This window comes from Triturus cristatus, chromosome 2_1 (assembly GCF_964204655.1).
Source record: "Triturus cristatus chromosome 2_1, aTriCri1.1, whole genome shotgun sequence".
NCBI lineage: Eukaryota > Metazoa > Chordata > Amphibia > Caudata > Salamandridae > Triturus > Triturus cristatus.
In genome coordinates this window covers 1,034,206,095-1,034,232,061 of record NC_140581.1, presented here as the reverse complement: position 1 = coordinate 1,034,232,061, position 25,967 = coordinate 1,034,206,095, and the positions used below count along the sequence as shown (strand labels likewise).

The 25,967-nt window shown below is 43.8% G+C and overlaps 1 protein-coding gene across 1 annotated transcript in view; it reads left to right on the top strand.

The window, feature by feature from the left end:
• Nucleotides 1-25,155, top strand: part of AMBN (ameloblastin) — a 67,703-nt gene extending 42,548 nt beyond the window's left edge. The window contains exons 8-11 of the mRNA XM_085640817.1: nt 11,462-11,932; nt 12,024-12,068; nt 12,179-12,223; nt 24,080-25,155. Coding sequence (XP_085496943.1) covers nt 11,462-11,932; nt 12,024-12,068; nt 12,179-12,223; nt 24,080-24,676 — 1,158 coding nt within the window. The 3' untranslated portion in view covers nt 24,677-25,155. The remainder of the gene's footprint in view (nt 1-11,461; nt 11,933-12,023; nt 12,069-12,178; nt 12,224-24,079) is intronic.
• Nucleotides 25,156-25,967: the final 812 nt, after the last annotated feature.

Sequence of the window (25,967 nt, the reverse complement as noted above, 5' to 3'; positions counted from 1 at the left end):
TACCCTCCTCTCACCAGGACAGGGCAACAAAGAACCCACTCGTCACAGTCACATACAGATTGTGCTCCAAAAGATCAACGATGCAGTCACTTCCACAAAGGATTTCAGATTGTCTTTCAATATGGAACTGGCAAGAAAACACACGTGCTTTGACTTTACCAAGCCCAGAAGTTAGGATTATTTGTCCTTTACAGAAGTAGAGCTTCAATGGGGGCATCTGCTATTTTTATGTTTGTAAATGCCTCTAGTGAGGTTTAATTTCTGAACATTAGGGCCAAAATGGCCCTGACAAAACTTAATAGGGAGGGAGGCCAGGCCGCCTCCCTGGACCAATTTCAGCCTAGAAGACACCATCCCCAGGGGCCTGGCCAAGACATAATGGGGGAGGAGAGACCCACGCGGCCCCCCTCCCCTAGGTCAATTTTGAGTCAGAGGACACCATACCCCAGGGCCCGGCCAAGTCCTAATAGGGGTGGGGGGATGTATGACATTACAACGCGTGTCATTACAACGCGTGCAGTTACATCGCATGCGTTACAACGCATGCGATGTTACAACGCTATGCCATTACATCGCAAGTCTTTACATCGACTTGCGCTAGATGGCGTGCTAACATTAGAAAAGTGTAATTTACTATTCCAACTCCAGTCCACTTAACAGTAGGGAAGGTGTTGGTATAGTAAACTACACTATTTGTAATGTTAGCACGCCATCTAGCGCAAGTCGATGTAAAGACTTGCGTTGTAATGGCATTGCGTTGTAACATCGCATGCGTTGTAACGCATGCGATGTAAAAGCTGCGCGTGGTAAAAACCGCGTTGTAATGGCTGTTCCCCGGGGTGGGGTGCCCCTCATCCCCCTCCCGAGCTGATTTTGGCCCCGGGGGCACCATATTCCGGGGCCTGGCCAGGTGTCCCTGGGTGCACTGGTCCCAGCCAGGGTACTCAGTGTGCTATGGGACTGCAGGGAGAACCTCACGGCCCCTCAGTCCCTGCCAGCTCTCCGCCTCCTGCAGGAGCAAGCATTGCTCTTGCACACTGGGAGCTGCTAGAAATGCAGCTCACTGAATGCAAGAGCAATCCTGTCATCCCTTTCTCTGCTTGCATGTTTGTCGGCAGGGACAGAGATGAAAACTCCGCTTCCAGCAAGTAGGAGTGGTTTGACAGCTCCCGCTTGCTAGAAGCAGAGTGTTTGCTTTTGCTTGGTGGGAGCTGTCAAAGCTCACGCCAAGCAAAAGCAAACAGCTATATCCCCGTGGTGGGCACACTTGGACATAGCAGGAGCCGGCCCTGGGTGGTCCCCACGGCCATATATGGCTACAGGAGGGAGTCCACGTGGCCCCCTTCCTTCTGTGTTCACGATTTGCTCCTGTGGAGATGGTGGCCACCAGGGCTGTATATGGTCCAGGAGGGCCTTCCCTGTTGTTTGGCCCCGGAGAGATGGTGGTCCCTAAGGCCTGGCAGGGGGAGTTCACGCATCCCACTCCTTTTTATTTCACCCCTGGGAGTTTGTGGTCCCAGGGGCATAGTAAAGCTCCTGGAGGGGATCTATGCAGCCCCCTCCTTTCGTTTAATAAGCCCCAGGGAGGTGATCATGTCCGGTGCTGTTGGAGGCCAATGAAGGGGGACCTTGCGGCCCCCTCCTTATTTGTAATAAAACCCCGGGGAGGTGACTGTCCCCGGGGCTATAAAGACCGCTAGGAGGTTGGCCCCGTGCACCCCCTACCTTTTATTATTCAATGCCAGCATGCCCCCGACACTTGGCTCAACCAGTGGGCTTAATGCAAACAGGCGCAGGAGAACACGCGTATTTTCTTTGCTGGGGATTCGTAGCGCTGTCATGATTTTGAGACAATTGTTTTTTTGAAAAGTGCTTGTTTGCCATGGCAGGGTCCCTCTTGGACCCCAGGACCAAAGCTAAGGGGTCAGGGTATACCTACCCTGCCCCCTTTCCTTTTTTAACAAGTTTTTTTCTGTCTGGAGCCGAGTCCCAAGATGGCTGCCAACACTTCCTGGTTGAAGTGTTGGCAGCCAATTAGATTGCAGCATGGGGAATGTCAGTACCTCGGAGGTTATGCATCCCTAGATATCCAAAATACTGAATAGATTTGCACCGAATAAAATGTGTGATCTCTGAAACAAAATCTACCTTTCTGCTAAATTTGGTGTAATTCTGTCCAGTAGTTCGAGCTGTAGTTGTATGAAAAACCCCTGTGGGAATTAACATGTAAAATGCCCTTTTTTTGACCCCCTATTTTTCTCAGCCCTCACTTGACGGATTGCCCCGAAACTTTCTATGCAGGACAAGACCTAACTTGACACTTTCATGGGAGGATTTTGTGACAATTTGTCAAATGATGCCAAAGTTATAGGCAAGTCAATAAACACTTTTCCTATGGAAACATGGTCCTAACTATTACTTTCCACCTTGTACCCCGACACACATAGCAGCCTGCACCTAAAAAATAACTAAAAAAATAACTATTCCATAACTTACATAGTTAAAATAAATGATTTAACAATTCAAAGTAATTATTACCTCATTAACTTACCACCCTTGACCCCTACAAACGTAGTATCCCCCAACTAAAATAAAATGAAAATAAACAAGTATTTCGCAATTTACTTATTTAAACTTCAATTAAACAATTAATGTACAAATAATAATTAATAGTTAGTTAATTATTGTTTTATTAACTTCCCACACTATACCCCTACAAACCTAGCACACCGCAACTAAACTATAGGTAAAATAATTAGGTATTCCATATTTTACATAATTGAAAACCAATTAAATAATTATGTATAATAAATGAGAATTAATTTTTATGTAATACACTTACAACCCTACAAGCATAGAAGCTTGCAACTAAAATATAAGTAAAATAAATATTTCATAAATTAATTAATTAAAACATCAGTTAACAACAATTAACAATATATTATTACTTAATTAACTTTCTACCCTATAACCCTACAAATCTAACAGCCTGCCAAAGATATATTACAAAAATAAATCATCATTACATGGAGTACATAATGAATATCAATCATATAATTAAATAAAATGTATTTAAACATTTCTTAATTAATTATTACTTAATTAACTTTCCACCCTAACCCCCTACAAACCCAACATCCTGCTATGACACAATTAGCAATGTATAAAACATGATTTAAAAACAATTAAGAACATTTATATAACCAATAGTAAAACATAACATTAATATAACTAAAACACATTAAAATAATTAAAAAGCAATACTTTTAACCACTATATTAGTCAAAAAGATCTTAACAAATTCAGTATCATATACAACGATATTACCTACATCAAAAAACAATATTCTTGTCAACGATATTTGTGCAACATGATATTTCTGTGTCACAATATTTAAATTTCGATATTTCTGTCTCCTGATGTTTATGAATCAATATTATGCCCAAAAACCCTCTTGATAGGTCCATGGAATTTAAAAAGAGTATAGATGAAAACATCAACATGCAGTCTCACCTTAAAATTTACTTCAGATGATTACAATGGGGCTCACACAGACATGCAAATGATGCACTGTAGAATATTTACTTTAACAGACAAAAACAGGAAACCTTAGTAACAGAGCCGGTATAAAATGTATAAATATTTGCAGATTCAGACATATCCACTTTTTCCAAAAGGGTGTCAAAAGCCGTGGTCATAACATCAAATTTTAAATTGAAAAATGGCCCTGGAAAAGGAGACCTTTTTAGTTCCTTTTAAATCATATCAAAGGACAGATTCGACAAGATGGAGGAATGGAACTCCACCCATTGGGTTCCTTCCTTAAAAAGAATTGTCCTAAAGTTTTTGATTTTCTCAGCAAAGGCGAAGAGTATCCCTGTTCCAAAGAGAGTAAGTGAGTTGGAAGATAGCCAGCTTTTGCGATAGGTAGCATGTAGCCCCCCCCCCCCCTCGTAAAATATTTTGTTAAAATTACCGGCTAGCTTGAATAAACTACTAGCTTTTATTACATTAAGAGTGATCAGAGTGTTTTCTGGTCTTCCAGTACCTGAGGCAAGCATGGAAGCAGCATAAACAGCTACCTTGAGAGGGGCTAGGTGAATTTTGAGGATGAACATGAATAGGCTATTTCCAGTTTCAAGTCTTGATAGGGCTAGAGATTGAATCACTGATTTAAAGTCCTCTGTTTGAATAAGGTATTTTAATTCAAGGATGAGCCTGATGTACTATAGTGCTCATCTGGCCCAGATGTTTCTATGGACATGCAGATTTTGGGCCTTATTATGAGTTTGGCTAGATTGGTGCCGGCCGCCACGCCAGCGCTCCGCTCCAAGACTACCAAATTCTACCACTGCCCACCCACCAGATTACGATTGGTCTTGTGGGCTGGTGGCATGATGGTCCTGCGGGGGTGCAGTTTAAGGGCTCATATGTGAGCTTTTGAACTGCAGCCCCTAGGGAACACCAATACAAGGTCCAGCATGGGATGGACTTTGCAGTCCATGTCATGCAGGACATGGGGTGCATGCACACATGGGGGCACACCATGTGCCCCCTGCATGTATCCACAGGCACGGGGGCACCAGGGGGCCCAATAAGGCCCACTTACTTTCATGACCGCCTCACTTTTCATGGCAGGATCGCTGCCGTGAAAAGTGTGGCAGTCAGGAAAGCCAAAATATGTTTGGCGGTGCAGCAGCGGCACGACCAGCAAATTACTGCCCCAGACTGTTGCATCAATGGCGAGGGATCGAAGATCCCCAGCGGTTGCTGTGGTCCCATTGTGGTCCGACCACTGAAGTTGCAATACAGCAATCAGAGAGATTAAATAGAGCGACTATTAGGATAGAACCTGGGGGGGCTCCTTTTTGGAGACAGTAGGGGTGATCCAGCGGGTTACCAACCTCAGGTACTCAAACACCATATACTCACCTGGGCCAATGAACACACATTCGAATAGGTCAGTAAATACCGCTGGGGGTCAATTTTTATATAAATGTCTTTATGAGATTAGTTACCTGTCAAATCTTTAACTAATCTTTCACTGATCAAAAAGTTCTTTCCTCTGGTCAATGGACCTATTAGTTAGAACTAGTTGATGGTGAAATGACATAGAATTATATTTCCTATTGAATTTGAAAGAACCACAGACTCGGGAAAGGTTTAAATGTTTTATCTAGTTAAATTCATGAGAGCCAATACCAAAATATAGTACGCACTCCGTTTCTCCAAGAAAGAAAAATCAATTATTTCAATAATTAGTCACCTATATTAGAACGAGGTTTCACAATGACAGCACTCAGAAAAGATAGGATAGAGAGAGCAGTACATTGACATACTGCACGGAAGTATATTTACCTAGGATGGTGTGGAAACCAACCCCTTGGACAAGGAGATGGAAGGGTACCCTGGGAAAAAACAGGTGACAAAGACTTCAGGACAGGATTCAGGACAGGATAGATTACCCCTTCTAGATATGACGCCTGCATCGCACTCCTCTCTGACACTATCATCCTCCTCGATTCTTCCACGATCTTCTTCGAATTATTTATCTTAGTTCCCTCCTCGATTCTTCCGCGATCTTCTTCTAATTAATTGGCTTAAATTCTAAGTCTGCAAATCGACTCTTCTTCAGCATTCGCTCAGCTCTCGGACAGCATCCCGGTCTCTCAGCATCTCAGCATCGCTTCATGACCATCTAACTAACTAAACTACCTCAATTATACCTTTCACTGCTCATGTACCACCCATTAATGTTTCAACTTTATGAAACTCCTATTTCTGATTGGACAGGCAAGGGGGGGATGATCATCACACCATGCTAAGTTCTAATAATTTTCTTTGGTTCTTTGTTTAATATTCCTGCCCCTTAATTCTTATTCCCAAGCTTTATTTCCCACCCGCATTCACATCTTTATCAGACAAAAGTATACATATGGTATTCATTTCTATTCAACAATAATAAATAAGTCACGTGAAGTACAGGCTTCAGTCCCACACAGAGGCCCAAATACAAACTAATCAAGAAGTCAAACACCTATCTCTACTCTAATCCCATTTACTTTTAAAAGATCTCCCCGCATTAGCACTTAGTAAATAGCTTGTTTTAGCTTCAGCAAAGCAGATGCTTAGCAGGTGAGCTTTCAAGAGGCCATTTTAAATGTGTTTGCGCAGGTGCAGAAATTTCCCTCCAAGCAAAAGGACATCATTTTGCGTAGATGCAGTTGACGCATGCGCAGTACAGTTTCCCGCGTTAGCAGCCATTTTAAGTTTAACTCGGGTTACTTGTTAGTAAAACACGTAAGCAAGCTTCGTCTTGCTAGAATATATAACGAAGTGCATATTAGTTTACACAATACTTTATTAATACAGTGTTATGAATTATTTGGGAGGATTGCATCCAAGCAATTCTATTTTATACGAGTCCATGCTCCATCAGAGGCTAGAGAGAGAGTTTGCTATTGGGATTTTCTAGACTAGAAGAGAACCATTTCTGAACTATGCCATTTACCTGAGGCGTTTTTCTAAGATTTTTAGCAGAAAGGAATGAACAACTGTGTCAGATGCTGCTATATTATTCCATGTGATGCTTTGTGGTAGTATGTCATATTATGTTAATGTCACGTTTCGCTACGTTACGTTATGTATGGTAAATGTTTTTTGTAGCGCTCCACATCCACTGCAGAATTGATATTTCGGCACTGGGTGGTTTAGATCTGGGTTAACAGCTGAAAATGTACCTAACACAGTAAGGACAAGAAACATATTTAACAGAAGAGATGGATATTCAAGACATATCTGAATTGTCCAACATTTACAGTTTTTCTTTTGTTAATGGATGAGAATTCTCAACTTCAGCAGTGTCTAGTGAGAAGACGTGGCCTCCCAACTTGTTCTTTCTGTATCAAGGAAAGATAAAATAATTTTGCCTGCTGACCATATTGTTTTCCTTGGCAAATCCATTGCTAATTGACATCTAAAGAAGCAAGGCCATCTTTGCTAAATCATGTATTGAGATTTAATCTGTGTATGATTATCTACTGTTAGCCAATGTAAAGCTATTCTAGCCTACACCTGCCTGCATGCAGACATCTGTGTTATGCACTGTATGTGAAGTAAATTCTAGTAGGTCTACAGATATGGGGATTTGTATCGTTTCAGAAAAATTCAGATAGCAAAATATTTTCTTCGAAAGGCGATGATGAAAAAACCTGTACTGACCACTTGTTGACTTGAGTCCCTATGGCTAAATCACACTCCATCCAGATGCCAACGTTTTTAACATTTGCGGTTTGTGCCAGGCAAGAACGTCAGTCAAGTGGTCATATCCTGCTTGGGCAAGTGGCATGTGGTGCTCCTATGAGCAGGCTTTCTCTTTACTGGCAAAGAGATTTACATTCTTAGAGCATATCCACTGCTCAATACCAATCTGAGTGTTACCAGAGCTTTTATTTTCCTCTGTCAATGCAGGCAGGAACTTAAAGATTAATTTTGAATCTTCCGCATAATTGTAATCTATGAGATTTAAGGATTTTAACAGCTTCACCAGTAAGAGATGGTACAGGTTAAATAATAAAGGAGATAAGGTGGCACCTTGGGGACTCTGTAGTTTTAGTGTTTCATGATAGAGAGAAACAAAGGGGTGAAGCTCTCAATGGTGCACAGGTTCAGTGGCATTGGGATCCAGAGGCCTGGAGATCCCACTGAAACCCTGATTATTGCTGTAGTTTGCTGCATAAAGAGCAGACAGGGCGCCCATTTCCCCAGGTTGCGGTAGGGTCCATGGCACTCTTGAGACACCACTGATACCAAAGCTGAACCTCTAATACTGAATTCCCAGAGTCTACCAGGAAGGATGTTATGGTTGATGGAGTTAAAGGCAGATGAGAAATCAAATAAGGTCAGGGTGTCACCATCAGCAATTATGCAAAGTAGGAACTGCCTCCCTGAATTGCAAGGACAGAAAGCCTGCATGTTAATCATAAGGGAAATCCTGGAAATATATCCATGACTTGAATTGTTTCTTGGCTGCTTGTTCTAGAAGTTTAGATTCACAGGGGATCGGATGATCTGCCTATGACTTTTTTTTAGCCGGATTACAATGATATTTTCAAGTAAGGTGGAACTGCCCCAGAAATGTAGAGTCGTTTCTAGCTGATGTAAGATTGGTCATGATTGAAAATAAAAGGATGATTGGCTCAAAATAATGTGCCAGTCAGAAATCCACCAGGAGCCTGTGATTTTAATGTCCTTAACTACTATCATTGAGCCTTACATAGAATTTGGCACAGGGGGAATACAACTGTATTCTGCAGTGCTCCTGCCCACCAAATCTGCATTTACCCAGCTCTCTTTAGAGGTAGGACAGCACCAGGCTTAAGCTGACATTTATCTCTGGTTTTGCCAGTGAAAGCTTCTAGCCGGGCGACCCATACACCAAGGGGCCATCAAGTCACAATGAAGGTTGCCCCCTGCTCATTGAGGGAGGGGTGATCAGTTCTGATTTTCCTTGAAACTATCAGAATACTGCCTTGCATTTGGGCCGTTTGTTTTATGTTCAGTGAAAACACACTCCTGCTGTGCAAAATCTTTCCTCGAAACAAAAATGTTTGCCAAGCAGGTGCTTTAAGCCTGCATTGGCCTGAAGTTTAGGAACTCATATTTCCGTTCACAACACTAGAGCACAGTGCTTGAGGAATATGGCTTTGGACTTGAAAATGAGTTTGGCTGTTCTGTGTGTATTATTTACATAGGGTTTCATGGTTCTTCAAAGAGGGGTTTTGGCGCCATAGGCATTCTTCCTATTTTTCAATATATTTATTTTTAGTGGACCTCTTCAATGTCAATGTGTTGTAATTCACTCCTTCCCTTGCTCTCCCCACCTTTTGGAATGTTCCTATTCCCTTCCCCTGCTACCCCTTTCCTTTCACCCTCTTGGAATGTTCCGCTTGTCCATGACTAAACTGACAGTGTTTTGACAGTTACAGCTGTAAGCTCTGTGGGTAGGTTACCAGGAACCAAAATGATCCCCAACTGGTTGGGTGGAGGTGAACCCAAATGGGTAAACAGAGAGGAGATGGAAAGCCATGTTAAATAACATAAAGAAGAGTATACCAAAAGGTATGATTTGAAACATGCAGTGAAAGTTCCTGATTGGAAAGTTGGGGACAGTGTAGTAGTAAAACTTCCAGTTGCTCGGCGCCCCTGTTATAGCAAATTCTCCAAACCCATGAGAATAGTTGAGGTCAAAAAGAATGTGGTCACACTGGATTATGGTAGAACCTGGAGCATGGATAGAATTTCACATGACATTGCTAGCTGCAGTACGAGTAGTCATCTTCCAGACTCACCACACAAGAGGTATTATGTTGCAAATCCTGAAACTTCTCAAGAGACCTTACGACAAATGAGGATCCTTCTTGTTCTCGTTCACGTAGAGCCGCTTCGTGGCACAAAGTTTATGTTATTCATTGATAATTTTCTCATGTTCTGAAAATCCGAGTTTTCATATGTAACCTGTGTTATTTGCTTACTTTTACATTATTGTACCGCCCCCTTTCCTTGCTCCTTTCGCACTCCCTTCCTATTGTTGTGGAAGGGAGAAGTGTTGTAATTCACTCCTTCCCTTGCTCTCCCCACCTTTTGGAATGTTCCTATTCCCTTCCCCTGCTACCCCTTTCCTTTCCTTTCACCCTCTTGGAATGTTCCGCTTGTCCATGACTAAACTGACAGTGTTTTGACAGTTACAGCTGTTTTCTGTGAGGCTTATGTGGCCCAGTTTGCATAGCAAGCAAATAATATGAATTATGGATCTATGAGCGTTTGAGACCATCACCACAGTGGGAGGAATTAGACAAGGGTCTTCAGGGACTGACTAGAGATACTCAGTGTGGATCAGAGGTTTCGGCCTGCAGCATTGGGGTAGCTGGCTGATGAGTGTTACAGGCATGCCTCTCAGGAATCATGGGCTCTCCTGGGACTGGGGATTATCTGAAGGTGAAAGAGAGATGATTTAAGTTATCTGGTGGTGGAAGTGACTCTGGAGAGAAAGCAGATGTTTGAAGGGTGAAGAAATATGTTGAATGTTTTGGAGCCGGTGGCATGTCTCATGGGCACTAAGTAGTTGAAGAAAACCTCAGATCAGCAAGTGATGTTATTGGAAGTGAAAATGAGGCCAGGTTTCTGACATCCTCTGCTGAGCAGTTGTGTTAGAGTTTCAGTAAAGTATTTAAGTTGTCTACGTTTATATTTCTTGATGGAATTCCTTGATCGGTTAGGAGGGTTGATCATGAAAGGAATGGGTGCCACTCTAGTAACCAGACATGTCATTGCTGGGTTGAGGCATGATCCTATTACAGTTGGTGAAAGACTCCTGCAGAGTCAACAGCTTGGGAACAAGTTAGAGATGGGGGACCTCAGCAGAGGTTCACTTAGGAAGTCCAGAATGGGTATTTATATTAACGCAAAATGTTAAATTGGAATACAACACAATAACACTTTGGTGTTAATTTACGAGGTGTGTTTCTTATCATGCACTAATATAAAATTATGCATGGAAACCTGTGAGGGAAAGGCTTGAGCTAGAAGGAAACTCTCTGTCCATGCCCATGTACCAAGGAAGCATTCAGATGAAAGCCTTTGCATTCAAAGATCTATCATATGTGAACATTAGCATTCAATATGCTAGAAAAGCATGAAAACACAGAGGCAACATAACAAAGTGAGGCTTTGGTAAAGGAAGACCTGAAGTATTCTGCAGAATATAGATTGAAAAATAGTTATCTTTGAACTTAATCAACCACGCCATGGCTGTTAGAAGGACTGAGGGTATAAAGATGAAATTATTCCTAGTCTTTAATATTTATGATGGGCCTTTTAAACAACAAGGTACAAAAAGGAATGGCAATTAGCATCTGTTAAACACGTTCAGGCAATATTATTAAAATAGAATTGTAGATAATTCTCATCTAACCTGCAGGTCATTCTATCAGCATAAAAATAAGGCACCAGCGTAAATTTGTAACACAGTCAGATAATAAGCTTACAAATTAAAAGCCGAAAGTAGCTCTCCTGTTGCAGTTAGATAACTTGTAGTTAACTAATATAAAATAGTCACAAACAAACTTTCAGTGAGTAGTAATAAGTCTGGGAGATCTTAAACCACTAACAAGATGTCTGTCGTTTTAAAATAGACATGGAAGGATGCAAGGGTAAGTGAAGTAGAGAAAGGACAAGGCAGCAGTTTAACGCGGGGACTGTGGGTGGTGAAGAGCATTATGGGAAGGGATGGAGAGTAATAAGGTGTTAGGGAGAGCTAAGACGAATTTATGAGACAAGGAGGGTGCAATTTATTTTTGTCATTATGTATGTGGGTACCTTTCTTTGATAAACTTTGACGTTCATTGTTGAAAATCTACATAAAAATAAAATAATCATATAAGGAAATCTTTTTTTTTTAAAGCTCCTCCCTGTAATACAAAAATGGCTTCAGTACGGATCAATGCAACCAGTCCAACCACAACTTGACCAAGGACCAGTGCAACAAGTGCAACCTCAGCTTCACCAAGGACCAACTCAGAACATTCAACCCCATCTTCACCAAGGATCGATGCAACCAGTTCATCCACACCTTGAGCAAGGATCAGTGCAGCCCTTGGTTCCACAGCTTAACCAGGTACCCATGCAGCCTGTTCCTCCACAACTTCATCAAGGAACCATGCTCCCTTTTCATCCGCAACTTCATCAAGGACCAATGCAACCTGTGCATCCTCCCTTTCACCATGGACCCGTGCAGCCTGTCCATCCTCACTTTCACCAAGGCCCTGGGCAGCCTGTCCATCCTCACTTTCACCAAGGCTCAGTGCAACCTGTCCATCACCAAGGCTCACTGCAACCAATCTATCCGCAACTCCATCAGGGGCCGATGCACCACGTAAGTTTATTTTAGCAGTCTTTTTGATGTTTCTCCCTACTTTTGGTCTTCAATGCACATTTATTTATTTTATTCTTCTATTTGATTGCAGCCATACCCCGGACTCTATTATATGCAGTATGCAACAGACCCAGCAGTAAGTCTGATTTTTAATGTCTATGAAAGTGTTCTACAAGGAAAAGCAATGTTGCTGTGTGAGGGAGATTTGTGATTAACATTATGAATATGTAATTTGTTTTCTTACAGGGATCGCCTGCAAAGGTGGGCATTGTAAGCTCAGAAGAAATGCAGGTAAGCAACTAAGCCTCAGTCCCATAACTGGTTAGAGTTAGCTGCATAGAAATATGTAAAATACATAAATATTTCAAATATCAAAAATGAGCTGCCCATTCTTTCAGAAGTTAACAGTAAAAGGCAAGCAGGACCTCCTCAGCAATGACTATTTGGTCTGGATCAGATGGGGTGAAGTTCTGCATTTTGTTTTACCCTTCTGGCCAAACTACTTGAAGATGAGCTTTGATGGCTTGTTTTTCTCTGTATGTGTGTATTTACTGTTTCAACATAACAATCGCAGCCTATAAGCAATAAGAAGCACATCCCTGCCCCAACTATCCACATGTATTCTGACAGAAAACAACATACGCATAGCATCAATACTACAATAATGCTTCTTGTCACAATAATTCAAAGCATTTAAATCGTAGAAAAATAAGAGGTTGGACCTTACTTGAGCTTAATAACCGATATAAATCCAAGGGTTATTGTGTGGTTTGTGTTAGTCTCACAAGTTTACACATTACAGGTTAGAATGATTATACAAGAAGTGTTATGTAAGTGCAGATGCTGATGGCCTGGGCACGTCTGGCTTGACAGCACAGCTATCTGCAAGATATATAGGGCCTGGTGTACGAAATTTCCATTCACAAAAAGTGGTTGCAAATCGTGCACTGTCGTTTTTACCGATGGGAAGGAATTTTGCGAAGTGGCCAATGTACTAATAGGTTGGTTCACAAAATTCCAAATCGTAGTGGTTTGCAATTCAACTCACCTCGTATTATGCATGACGGAGGTCCCATATTGAGACCCACTGTGATTAGCTAGAGTTATAGGCATGGTGGCCTGATAGGGTCTGCAGACCACCATGCCTGTGATTGTTTTAAATAAAGTAATCAAGTTTTTTTAATGCAGCGCATTGTTCTGATAGCAAAATTTAATGCGTTTAAAAAAATGTAAAGTTAAACAAACCTTTTTTAAGTGGAGCCAGTGGTACGATGGATTACTGCCTTCTCGTAAAAAAACATGTTGTCAATATTCTCAGGGGGAAAAGGGTCCCTATGGGGAATCCTTCCTGTTTGCAATTGGCTTGCAATCAATTTTGAACTGATAGAAAATATTCATGTTTTGAAACCGAAATTCGGTCTGCCCTCAACACGCACCATCCAAATAGCAATTCCTTAACGATTCAGAAAACCGTCCCTAAATTGTTAATTGGGTTTAGTACAATGCAAAAAGTGTTTCAGCTGTCGCAAACCTTCAGATTTATCAAATCTGAGGGTTTGTTTTGTGCACCAGGCCCATTGTTACCAATTCTTTAAAATAGACATAAAATGGGATTTGGCTCCACACATAGCAGTATTATTCTTTCACAACATGCTGTTTGCTTTTTAATGGATCTCAAGAAAAAAGAGCTTGTCTTTTTAGTGTATGCTAACATCCTGCAGGTAGTAAAAAAGCGCAAGATATAACCCTCACCCACTAGGATTTCCCCTTGATTGGATGCTTCATCATATGGCTCCTCTCGTTCTGCTATGTAACAGGGAGTGCTACCACTTGCAAATAACATGGAAGCATTTAATGGTATGCTCTAGATTGTGTTAGACTAGGAGTAGGAGGGTTTATTCCGGATAGGAGGGCAATGCATTAATCCGTCCTCCAACGGTATGGTTAAAAAAAGGGGAGAAAAATAGATAGTGTGGATGTAATAACCCTTTCTTTCTACAGGCCAATATAATTCAAGCCATTCCCCATGGCTTTTATTAAGGAGCTAGGAATTAACTCCCTGATTCCACTCTTGCTCCAATAATATAATTGACGCAAAGTAACTTCACACACTGCAGGCTTATAACTATATTTATCACCTAGGTGGTGTTCAAATCACGAGGATTATCAATATTCCTAATAGATGTGCTCACCTAAACATCTCATTAAGCATCCCTTTCTAAGCCTACATGGACTTTAATTCACTTTGAGGTGTTTTGAAATCCATGTTGCACAGGGCGCATTACCTATATAGCTGGTTGAAGCGCCCTGTTATCTTTGTATCTGCCAAAACCTATGGCAGGCTAAATTCCTTACCAAGTAAGTGATAGGTATATTTATAAGCATGCAGAGTGTGTGAAGTCACTTTGCGTCAATTACATTATTTGGATCTGAAATTAAATCAGTGAGATAGTTTTTTGGAACAGAAAAAAAGACATGGGGAATGGCTTGAAACATATAGACCTGTAGAAAGGAAGGGTCATTACATCCATACTTTCTATTTTTCTCCCCGTTTTGTAACCATACTGTCTGGAGGATGGATTAAACCATTGCTTTCCTATCCGGCGGGTATTTTGAATTTTCATTGAACAAAAACCTTCGTATTCCTATTCTATCACCATCTAGAACATACCATTTAGTGCTTCTGCATAATTACTAGGTAGTAGCATGCCCCATTCTGTAGCAGAACAGGAGGAACTCTATGATGAAGCATGCCACCAAGAGGCAACCCTGGTGGGTGAGGGTTATATAAAAAAGCCTCATACTTTTTCCACCCTGCAGGCAGTTAGCACACACTACAAAGACAGGCTCTTTTTTCTTGAAATATATGCAACTAGGCGGACGAGACCCTCTGGGATACTCCTCTTATCTCCTCCTTCTTTTGCTTCAACTTTTTATTGGATCCTTATACCTGCCAGATACTGCTTGTAAAATACCTTTGTGAATAGCAAACAATTGCAAACTTACATAAAAGTATAAGTTTACCTTTGTGAATCAAGTCCCCAGTCAGCCACTGGACATAGGCTTTACTTTCTTCACTTTGGTTCACTTTGTTTCTGTCCCCGCAGTTGGATGTTTCAATTCCTGTTTTATGCCCATCAGATGACACCTGATATACTAAGGGCTTGCATTGCCCTTGAATCACGCAAGGTTTGCCTTGCATGAATCGATGCTCTTGCATGACTCTATGTTTTTGCATGACTCTACGTGGCTAGTGAATCTAACCTTGCATTATTCTGCACTGGGAAGGCCTTCCACGGGTGGAGTGTGGGTGTTCCCACGCATCCACCCATGGGTTTTAGCACATTTCCAGATTTACTAAGATTAGTAAACCTGGGAAAGTGTCAAAATGGTACCTCTTCTTAACAGAGGTATAATGAGGAGAAATATGTTCATTTCCCCTTTTTATTTTCTGTTTCTATGTTTGCTTTTGTGCAGGAGGTGTCCCTTCCTGCACATCAACAATGCTGCCTGATACACATGCACTCGTGCACCACGGCACAAGGGTGCCTGCATTGGTGCTAGTCAGCATACAGTGTGCCCGCTCAGATAGAGCAGGAATGCTCTTTATCCTAGTAGATATGGTGCAATCCTGTCCTCTCCCTGTCACGTAGCTTGCTGCACTGCGTGTCTTTTCAGTAAATCTGGGCTCTGGTTGTTACCCTTTACAAGCTCAGGACACTTCTTGTTGTAGTATCTGGTGGCACTTTCCAAATTGTTTCATTCAATTGATCAGTCACTCAATCAAGGGCTCAGCGCCCTTCCCCACACTGATAACAAAACTGGTGAGTGGAGGTTCGTGTTCCACTAACAAAACCTCAGCTTTTACTCGATGTTTTCACGTTGTCCAGCAGGGCTGCCTGTAATCCTCTACCTGTCCTCGAGCTCCAGGCCCTCCCTCTTCTGTGAGCATCAGCCAGGTGTCATTCGTTCTTTCCTGTTGTTTCACGGACTGTAAATAAAAATACAGAATGCTGCCCGCCACACGTTTGGTCTCCTTTTGTCCCACTAGTGTCAACTTGTGCTCATCCTAGCCTGGCATGCCAATTTGTTTGAAACAAGGTGTTGATTGGTGTAATTAAAACAAACTAGTGCGCATTTAAGAAGTCTGTTAGCGCTTTATTTTCACCTCTAGGAGCACACAGGCTTTCTGAACCTAATTAGTTATTTTCTGGGTGTGCCTCTAACTGCAGCACTATTCGCCAACGCTCCCTGCACACCTCTCAACCTTCTGAACCCAAAATATAGGCCTGGCGCAAAGAGCATGGATGAAATGTGGTGATGTTGTTTCCTAAACTTTTTGTGTGTGACCTGTAACATTGGGCCAAAACGGGTATGGTTTAAAGCCACCAGTAGCTTTTTAAATGAAAATATTCTGTCTACGTTACAGGCGATTACTATCCTTTATTTCAAGCGCATTACCCTTGTGTGGCAAGGATGACATTTTTGCTTTCTGGGTTACACCTGCATGTGGCGCTATATTTCATCACCTATTTTGTGATAAATTGAGAGTGCTATCGACTCTCAATCACCAACCGCAGCTTAATAATAAATAATAATTCCACATTTGTAAAGCACAAACTTATCACCGCTAAGGGTATCCAGGCGCTGGGGGGCTGTTGGGGAAATTAAGGGGCATATCAGCAACAACCGGCGATAATTATCGCTAAGCGCACTTAGCGCTAGGATAATTATCGCTGGCTAGCGTGGATTTTTATCACTGAGATAGCATGCTATTAGCAACGCTTATCTCAAAAGCGATAAAAATCCTAGCGCTAACTGCCAAACGTGTGATGATCGCTGGAAACCCAACGATAATCCCACGAAGTTTGGCGATAGCTTGCTGATAGGGCCTCACATACTTAGCCATGATATCCACCTTCCATAGGATATCATGGCTAAGTCAGTTTCAAAGCAGGCGTAAGGAAAGTAGCGATAACAGAGGTTATCGCTACTTTTCTTGTCGCTATGCTGCTTTGTGAGAGGCTTGATAATAGGAGAATGTCGCTTAGTGACATTTCTCCCGTTATACTGGAGAGGAACGCCCACTTTGCATCTCACAGGGATGCAAAGATGGGCGTTAAGGTAAATGGAGATAAGGCAAGGTTTCACGCGATAGCGTGACCTTGCAGATAAGGCGATAAAATGATCGCCGCTTTTCGTCCGAATTTTTTTTTCGCGCCTGATTGCTGATATGCCCCTAAGTGAGCTATTTCCCAGAGTGATATCACTTAATGATGAGACTTACGCACTCACATGTGGTTTAGTTAATCATGTACTCTTTTTGTTGGTGCTAATTGGTTAATGCTCCTGAGTGTGAGGTGTGAGAGAATGAACTGAATGCGATATTCCCAGAGTCACATGATGCTGAGCCGAGCTGCCGCCCGCAATCGAACCGTGAGCCCCGCACTCCATGGTCAGCCACTCTAGCCACTGTGCTACACCTCTCTCTCTATACAATTTAGACCAGGGGTACCCAAAGTATGGCCTGGGGCTGCTTGCAGACCTCCTGACCTTTACATGTGTCTCCCTGGCCTGCTGTTTACTTAGCAGTGACATTCAGAAAGCTGTTACACTCCCAAATATTTATTTACACATTAACTGAAGTAAAACGAAAAGAAGCAAAGAAGGTGTCCTTCACCACTTATCTTTAGAAATCCCTTTATTTTAAAGACATTGTGCAAAAAAGAATATACCACCAAGCTCTGATAAAGGCTCTTCAAAAGGCTATATTTCATGAACGTATCAAGTGTTTCACCTTAGTCCATCTGATTATGTAACTGCATTGAAAGGCACTTTGTAAAAGGGATAATTCTCAAACATGAATTTGGAAGCATTCATGCCTTCCCGCTCTATCAGCAGTGCATTTGTGAACCAAAAGAAAAGTAAGTTGTTATGTGAAACCTCTGTGTGGTCTAGCTTACAATTATGCATGTAACAACATTATAGTTTATTAAATCAAACATAAGGTTTTGTACAGTGCATATTCAGAACTCATATATTTCAGGCTGCTCTGCTATGTGATAATAAAGAAGATGGGGCAAAGTGAAATAGAACAATTTAGATCCCATAATTTGCTCAAGTAGGGAAGCTGGGACTGCCTTCAATGCAGCCCTCCGTCACACTGCAGACCATACTTTTTGGCACCTTTTTGCCAAAAAGTATTTCTGGGCTATTCTATTACATGTGGTTGCTACAGAATTGGTCATTGAAGGATGACTGTCAAACAGAGACGAGGGACTAGACCTTATTTTGAAATCAGCAGTTCTATAAATTTGGGATTGCCTATTGTTCAAATTAATTGGAGAGCTTGAACATACTTAAAACAACCTTTTGATTTAGTGTCCCCAGAGTCTCCCAGCCCCAAGCCTTTAGGATTTCCAGTGTCTGTCAGTGCCAGATCACGTCCCTGCCCATCCAGTGTTTCAAGTGCCATTTAAGTCAATTTTGCCTTGACAAAGAAAAACTAACTTCCCATCACTTCTACACTGCATCAGAGTTTGTGTGTGTGCAACGCTGTTCCCATGAGCAAATGTCAGCATTCCAGATGATTCACGCAGGCACAGTTTTCTTAGTTAGCCATCTTTGAGTGGTTTACTAATAATGTATTAATTTCCAATTCGAAGATGTATGGCGCGCTGCTTCTAAATACAGACAGCCAAGTTAGAAACAATTAAAAGAATTGGTAAACTATTCAAAGTTCACCACATGCACTGATATACACACTGGTGGCCATCTTTGAATGTTTTTTCACACACTACAAATACTTTGCCATTCCAAGTTAGCCATTAAAGGAACGTGTCGGCCATATCGATATGCGAAAGTTGGCAGTCTGCTCTTTCACCAGCCTATAGCTTGGCCATGAATTAGCGTATGAAAGACCTGACCTATTGGCTTTGCCAATGCTTTTTCTTCTTTTTGAGTCTATGTGTGAAGTGTCATGTTACTCTCTGGCAATGCAGCAGATATGCATCTTTCTGCAGATAAACAGACGGGAATGTCCATGCCAGGTTCATATTTACCTCTTGGGATCCAACCACCTTGTTCCTCTATTTTTTCCAGCAAAACATGGTTGCTTTTGAGGAACCCAGTTAATTTATATACCATGCTAGGAACCTGTCACTACTGTGCTGCCGCGGTCAATGCAGGTAACAGCGGTGGGGTCGGGTAAAGGGGGATTTCGAAGAACGACGCAGAGGGAAAATTAAATAAATTAATAATATTCCCTCGGCATCGTCCCTCGAAATCCCCCCTTACACGTCCCTACCACCGCACCACTGTTACCTGCACGGACCGCAGCTGCTACTGTGGTCTGCTGAAAGTACCAAGAATTTCTTCCAAACAGGTAGTGAAAGTTTTATACTCCCCCTGACAAGCCAACAGTACCTAGTCATCTGTTGGAAAGCAAAGATTACAAATGGTCATCAGAAATAAAACATCTCCTGCCCTCTGTTCACCTCCTAGAATGTGACAACCTGGCTCATCAGGCCTCAGAGGGAGCTGTTATGCCCTATTTACACTACAGTGTTAAGCAGGTTGCATTTTAGGGACCGGTCCCTGGAACCAGCCATACGTCCCGCCAAAGGGCTCCTTCGGGGCACACCTTGTGTGTGCCACTTCCTAGGTAGCGCACAACAATTTGTCTCGTATAAGGCTTTTGCCTGTGTGTATGCATCAGTAAGATGACACAGATGCAAAGTGACCCCTCATTCATATGTGGTTAAATCCCCATGTGATTCAGGGTGTGCTCCTGTGGCATTGCTCGGGTGAGAAGTGTGTACTGAAACAGAACGGGCTGCATGTGTCGTGTCTTGGAGGCTCCCAATAACGACAGACACCGTGGTCGGTAACTACGGAGCTTTATTATCCCTAACCTCTTACATGGCCGTCCCTATTCTAACTGCCCGCTTCTCCCGTCACTCCTCCTCTTCCCCTCACCCCAAGGCTCCGCCCCACCAACCACTAGAATGCTCACAATATTACATCTCCCCCTTTGTTATTAAAGCTTGTGACCAGTGCTCACATCTCTTCGTTCAACCGTCTAGGTTTTTGAATGTCTCTTCTTGTCCGGAGGGACATGCCTTCAGACACAGTTCCATTGCTGCCCTCAGCGTCCCGTTCCTGACTTATAGGTATCCGATCATGTCCTTCACCGTGTTCAGTCACAGACGTTGTAGGCCCCGGCGTGAGTGTCTCTTTCATGGTGGAACTGCATCTTTGAAAGTGGGGGCTATTGCAAGTGATGCGCCTGTTCTCAGACTCAGCCGTCAGCGCGGTGCCCTTTTATCTGGTGACCGTGATGGGCTTTGCCCGGAACCAACAGTCCGTTTCCTTACTTGGTTCTTGTTTAACCACGACGCAGTCCCCTTCATGAGGCGAGAAAGATCTAGCTCGTCTCCTGTGGTCCGCATAAGCTTTCATGCTCTCCTTGCCAGCGCAATCAGCATCAGTTACCACTTCTTGGTGAAGACGACCTGGTGACACCGGTCTTAATGCATCCTCCCAAGTGGGTATCTTCGTCCAGATGGGGCGCACTAGCATGAGTGTCGCTGGACATTTGCCTGTAGTGGCCTGGGGTGTTGTTCGATATGCTTGAAGCACTTCATTGAGAACCATTTGTGGATCTCGTCTATCAAGGGTAGCTTGCTGGAAAGTCTCTTCGAGTATGTCCATAAACCTTTCACTAGTGCCATTGGCTTGTGACCACACATTTGTTATCCGCCGATGCTGGACACCCAATGATTTTGCAAAGTCGCTGAATTTCCGTCCAGTGAACGGTGGACCATTGTCTGTTCTCAGTTCCTTGGGCACACCCCAGGCTGCAAAGACTTCATCTAGAACTGCAATGGTGGCGGCAACACTGGTGGACGGCACAAACTGGGCAATGGGAAACCGTGAGTATTCGTCCATTATTACGAGAACATAGTTGCCTGATTGCATCGGGCCATAAAAGTCTAGGGCTAGTTCGTGCCACACTCCAGGCGGCGGCGGTGTCATCTGACTTGGGGCTGGAGGGTCACCGTGCCCTACTACTGGACACTGCGGACACTCCTTCGGGTTGACATGTTGAATGATCTCCAGGGAAGCTGCAGGCAGTTGCGCTTGATCCTCCACGAGATGGACCTCTTCCTCTACAACAGACAGTTCAGGTGTGTGTGTTGCCCTGGGGTGTCGCGACATGTAGCCGGCCAGGTTGACTGAATTGCGTGGCTTGTGCACGATGTCAATGTCATTGCTGACGCGATAGAGAACTTCCACCAGACGCAGCCGTTCGGCCGTCGGCAGACTAAGAAGACAGTCAGCCTCCGGCCCTTCTATGACGTGGATCACAGCGGGAACTGACATTGTGTTGTGTCTCAGCGTAGTTGAAAACTTCCCGAGACAGGGAAGTGGCTTCCTGGACATCCAGGTGTAGACCCGAACAAATGCAGGACTTAGGCGCGGGAGAGGGTTCATTTTTTTGTACTCCGTCACCGGAATGTAATTTAGTGACGCTCCACTGTCCATCACGAATTTGGTGGCATGTCCACCGATGCTGATGTCCAGTCGGGAATATTTCTTAAATTGGTCCGGGTCAGCAACCATACTCGCATATTCAACTGAATATTCTTGTTCATCCGATGTTGACCTGGAGTCTCTGGATGGTGATCTCCTCGACCATCGGGATGTCTGCGATTCCCGGCTGGAGCGAGAGGATCTGGACGACGACTTTGGGCGGTCGTGCACCGCTCGCGCGTGGTGTTGGCGGGTGTCGCCACGCGACGTCCTGTGCGCGCTCTTGTCCTTCTCCCGACGACACTCGCTGCACATGGCTTCAAAGTGGTTGCTCCGCCCACACTTGCGGCACTGCTGACCCATGGCTGGGCAGGCTCCGGTGTGCGGGAAATCATACCCGCATCTGTAGCATTTCCGTGCTGGTGTTTTTCTTACATGATCCTGACGCTTGCTTCTCCGCCTTGCTTCCGGTTGGCGATGTCCAGAACAACGGCGGCGCGACGACAGCCGGGAGTGCCGCCCTCGTTCCCTGGACCCTCGGCGGGAGCGACTGGTCCGCACATGGCATACTTGTTCCCTGAGTTCCGTACGTCCTGCTTCCATGGTCCTGGCATGCTCCTCAGCCTGATCGTGCACCCTCGTCATTTCTTCTATTTCGTCGAGGGTGTGACTTTTCTTCAATAGTTTTCTCCTGAGCGTCTCGGACTGGCACCCATCGATAATGCGAAGCCGGATGGCGTCGTCCGTCGAGAACGCGTCAAAGTTGCAGTGGCGTGCCAGCCGGCGTAGTCGAGTTATGTATGTATCCATCATCTCATCTTTTCCCTGGTGCGCCCGCTGGAACACATGCCTCTCATAGTCCACATTCTTCTTGTGTAGAAATTTCCTATCCAACGCCTCACGTACTTTGGCGTACGTCCCTGCATCCGCGGCTGGAATTTCCTTAATTATTTTGCTAATGTCTTTTCCCACAAGGTTGCGGAGCGCTATGAGTTGGTCTTCATCACCAAGCACCTTGGAGCCTTTGATGTAGTCTTCGAAGTCTTCAATCCACTCCTCCCATCGAGGCCCCATGCTACTCCCGACCACGAGCGCCAGAGGCTCTGGAGGGCGCAAGTGCGACAGCCCCATCACAACGGGTTTCACTTCTTGACGTGCGGGCGAGCCGTGGCGTGACATCGCACTCCTCTTGCGATCGTTTAACTCACACTTATTTGCTCTCCGGTCTTTGCTCGGGCTTGATCGCCTTTTTTTCCCGCAATTTGCCTTTGCTTGTGCTTGTTTAATTCTGCTATTGCCTTTGCTTGTGCTTATTTAATCTTCTCTTGCCTTTGCTCGTGCTTGTTTGATTTTTTTTCTTGCCTTTGCTTGGGTTTGTTTACTTCTTCTCTTGCCTTTGCTTGTGCTTATTTACTTTTCCTCTTGCCTTTGCTTGTGCTTGTTTGCTTTCTTCTTGCTTTTGCTCGGGTTTGTTCCTTGCCTTCGCCAGTGCTTGTTTGGTGCCTGACTTCAAAATGGCCGCTTGCTTATTTCACAAAGGGTGTCCTGAAGCAGCCGCCTGGTTTAAAGATGGCCGCCGGACCGGCACCACACACGGGGCTTGACACGAGGCTCAGCACTCCCTCAGGTTCTTCCCCACATCGATCACGCTACATCGGCGGTCTCACTCACCGGCTTGGCTCTGGGAACTTCCTTCACTACAGGGTAAGCGCGCGCTGTCACTGCCACATCTTTTGGCATGCACGTGACATTGGCTTCACGCTGGGCTTGACCTCCACTCGGCGAGTTGCTCTTCGCCTGGGATCGGCGCTGCACCCTGGTCCCCACAGCAGAGGTCAGGGCAGGTGCCAGGGTATCGCTTTTCACCCTGCACTCTTGGGGCATTTGATCCGGCACAGGCTCCGGTGTCAGCGCGGGCGGCGCTAGTTCCAAACTTCCTTTTTTTTTCTTCTTTCGCGCCTCGCCCCGGAGACAGACCACGGTTCCTTTCAGGGTTCAGGGGAGCATGCTGCTCATCCCACCCTCGTCGCCAGCTGTCGTGTCTTGGAGGCTCCCAATAACGACAGACACCGTGGTCGGTAACTACGGAGCTTTATTATCCCTAACCTCTTACATGGCCGTCCCTATTCTAGCTGCCCGCTTCTCCCGTCGCTCCTCATCTTCCCCTCACCACAAGGCTCTGCCCCACCAACCACTAGAATGCTCACAATATTACATCATGTGTGGCCATTTTAGTAATATGTAAGTGCTCCCGTCGCATAAGTGCCAGGTGTGCATTTTTTAGCTTTTGGTTCTGTTTGTAAGCTTCACTTCAAAGAGCCTTATTTCGACAATATTGTCATAAAAGCAAGTGCAACACAGTGTACATAATTTCTGTTTGTGAGCATGCAGTCTATTTCTTTTTAATTCCTTTATTAACTGTGAGGTAATTAAAGTGTGTGTTTAGGCAGGGTATGCAACTTTATTGCATTTAACTGCTATAAATGCTCTTCATACAGCTTGATTATTAAGTGCATGATTTTCCTGTTTTTATGGTCGTCAGAGATGTGGTTCTGTAAAAGTTTATTTGCTGTTCACATGTCTTATAATCACTTTGTGCTCTGTGGGTTACAGGGAAGCCCAGGTGGTGGTGCACATGCCTTCGGTGCTTTGTATCCAGGTTATGTGGGCATGGGTGCTGGTCACAGCGGAGGAGGAATGACGCAAAACTCTGCCGTCCAAGGAGACTTTACTACAGAAGATGACGCACCTCTTGCAAGAGGCTCCTCAGTGGGACAGGGAGGGGTGGTAGTAGTGCAGAATGGAAACACCCCTGTTGTTGCAGCTAACCCATCTGCTGTTGGATCTGCTACCCCTATTGCTGAGCCCTCCCTTCCTGGAAACACTGCCCTAATACCAGAGGGAAACCCAACAGGCCAGGGCAGTATACTCCCAAACCCCAACAATAACGTCCCAAATTGGGGACCAGATCCCGCAGGGCAAAGCAAGATGCCGCTAGGTGCGACTTCAACTCAGGCTTCAACAGTGGCGCAGGCAATATCTAACAACAGTGTTCCATTGGGGAACAGTGACACAGCTCCTGTTGGGGTTCAGAAGGAAGTGCCACCTACTGTTGCAGACCCCGCCACTACAATCGTGGCGCAAAGCACTATCGAAGGGGCAGACATGGGCCAACAGTCAGAAAACAAATGGTATTTTCAGGAACCATGACAGAGCTTATCACTTTTAGAACAGTCAACTGCACTTGTCTTACAGGCGCAATATACGTATTAACATATATATGCCTCTTAACCCTGAAAAACCACAATGCCCACAATACATTGAATTGGCACGTGCAACTGCAACAGAGATTACCTGCCTCAAGCTCCCAATTTCGCTGTCACGTATTATTTTGCATAGTAGATGGTTAGTTACTTTATGTGAAGATTTATGTGTAAAATGTGTGCATGGTATTTTATTAGTTGCTATAAGTGCACATCGAATTGTATTAATATGTTGTCTGTATGTTACAAGTATGTTTAAATTATTTTTTTAATTATTTTCCAGTATTTTGAAAGTGCAGTACGCATAGGCCTGTATTTTGAAAGTGCAGTACGCATAGGCCTTAAGTCATGCCTTGCATTTAATGGTGTACCTTTGTTTATGAAGCTGCTTGCCGGACCTGCACAAAATAACAAATAAAAATTCCAAAAAGAAACCTATGTGCAGACTTTAATTTGAATAGGTATTTTTAAGTGTGACTGTATGCTCAAAAGTGAGTGAAAATCTAGACATAAAGATTTGAGGATTGGAGAAAGGCAAGCATGGGGCCAACACCCATGCGGATGACCTCACGCAGTTCATTTTATGAGGGGCAACGGGCACGAAAGGCAGTATCCTGGTGTCATACATTTAGCCAATAATACTAAAGAAAAGACTTCAGGCACTAATCTCAGTTCTTTTAATTTATTCAAATATCAAAATAATCATTACAGAAGGCAAAATGTCATTTAGTCAATCAGGAAAATAAGCACAATTAAATCATAAGCATAATGATAAGCTACCTCTCTCTAAGGGGCATATTATCAAGAACGGCGTTAAAATTATCGCTGCTGCCGCTAAAGCGGCGATAATGGGCTTGATAATATGCTCTGGAGAATTCCAATAGAAGCCCATGTTTTAGTGTGAACCTGGGCTTCTATTGGAATTCTCAAGGGCATATTGTCATATTGGGGAGAGGATGTGGTCCGTCGGCTAGACTGCCGACTTTGGTGCTGGAAACCAGGGTTCGAGCCTCGGGGTCGCGTCCACATCCTGTGATTCTGGGAAAATCACTTAATCTCCCGTGCCTGAATGTGTAATGTAAATACGGTGCTCATGTACAGCGCTCCAATACCTTCTTCGAGTTCGCGCTATATAAATATGCACACAAAAAAAAATAATCAAGCCCATAAAATGCCCCACAGTGTTAAGCAGACTAAGATAAGGCCTGTTCCATTCAAAGCCTAAAGCAAGAGCCCGA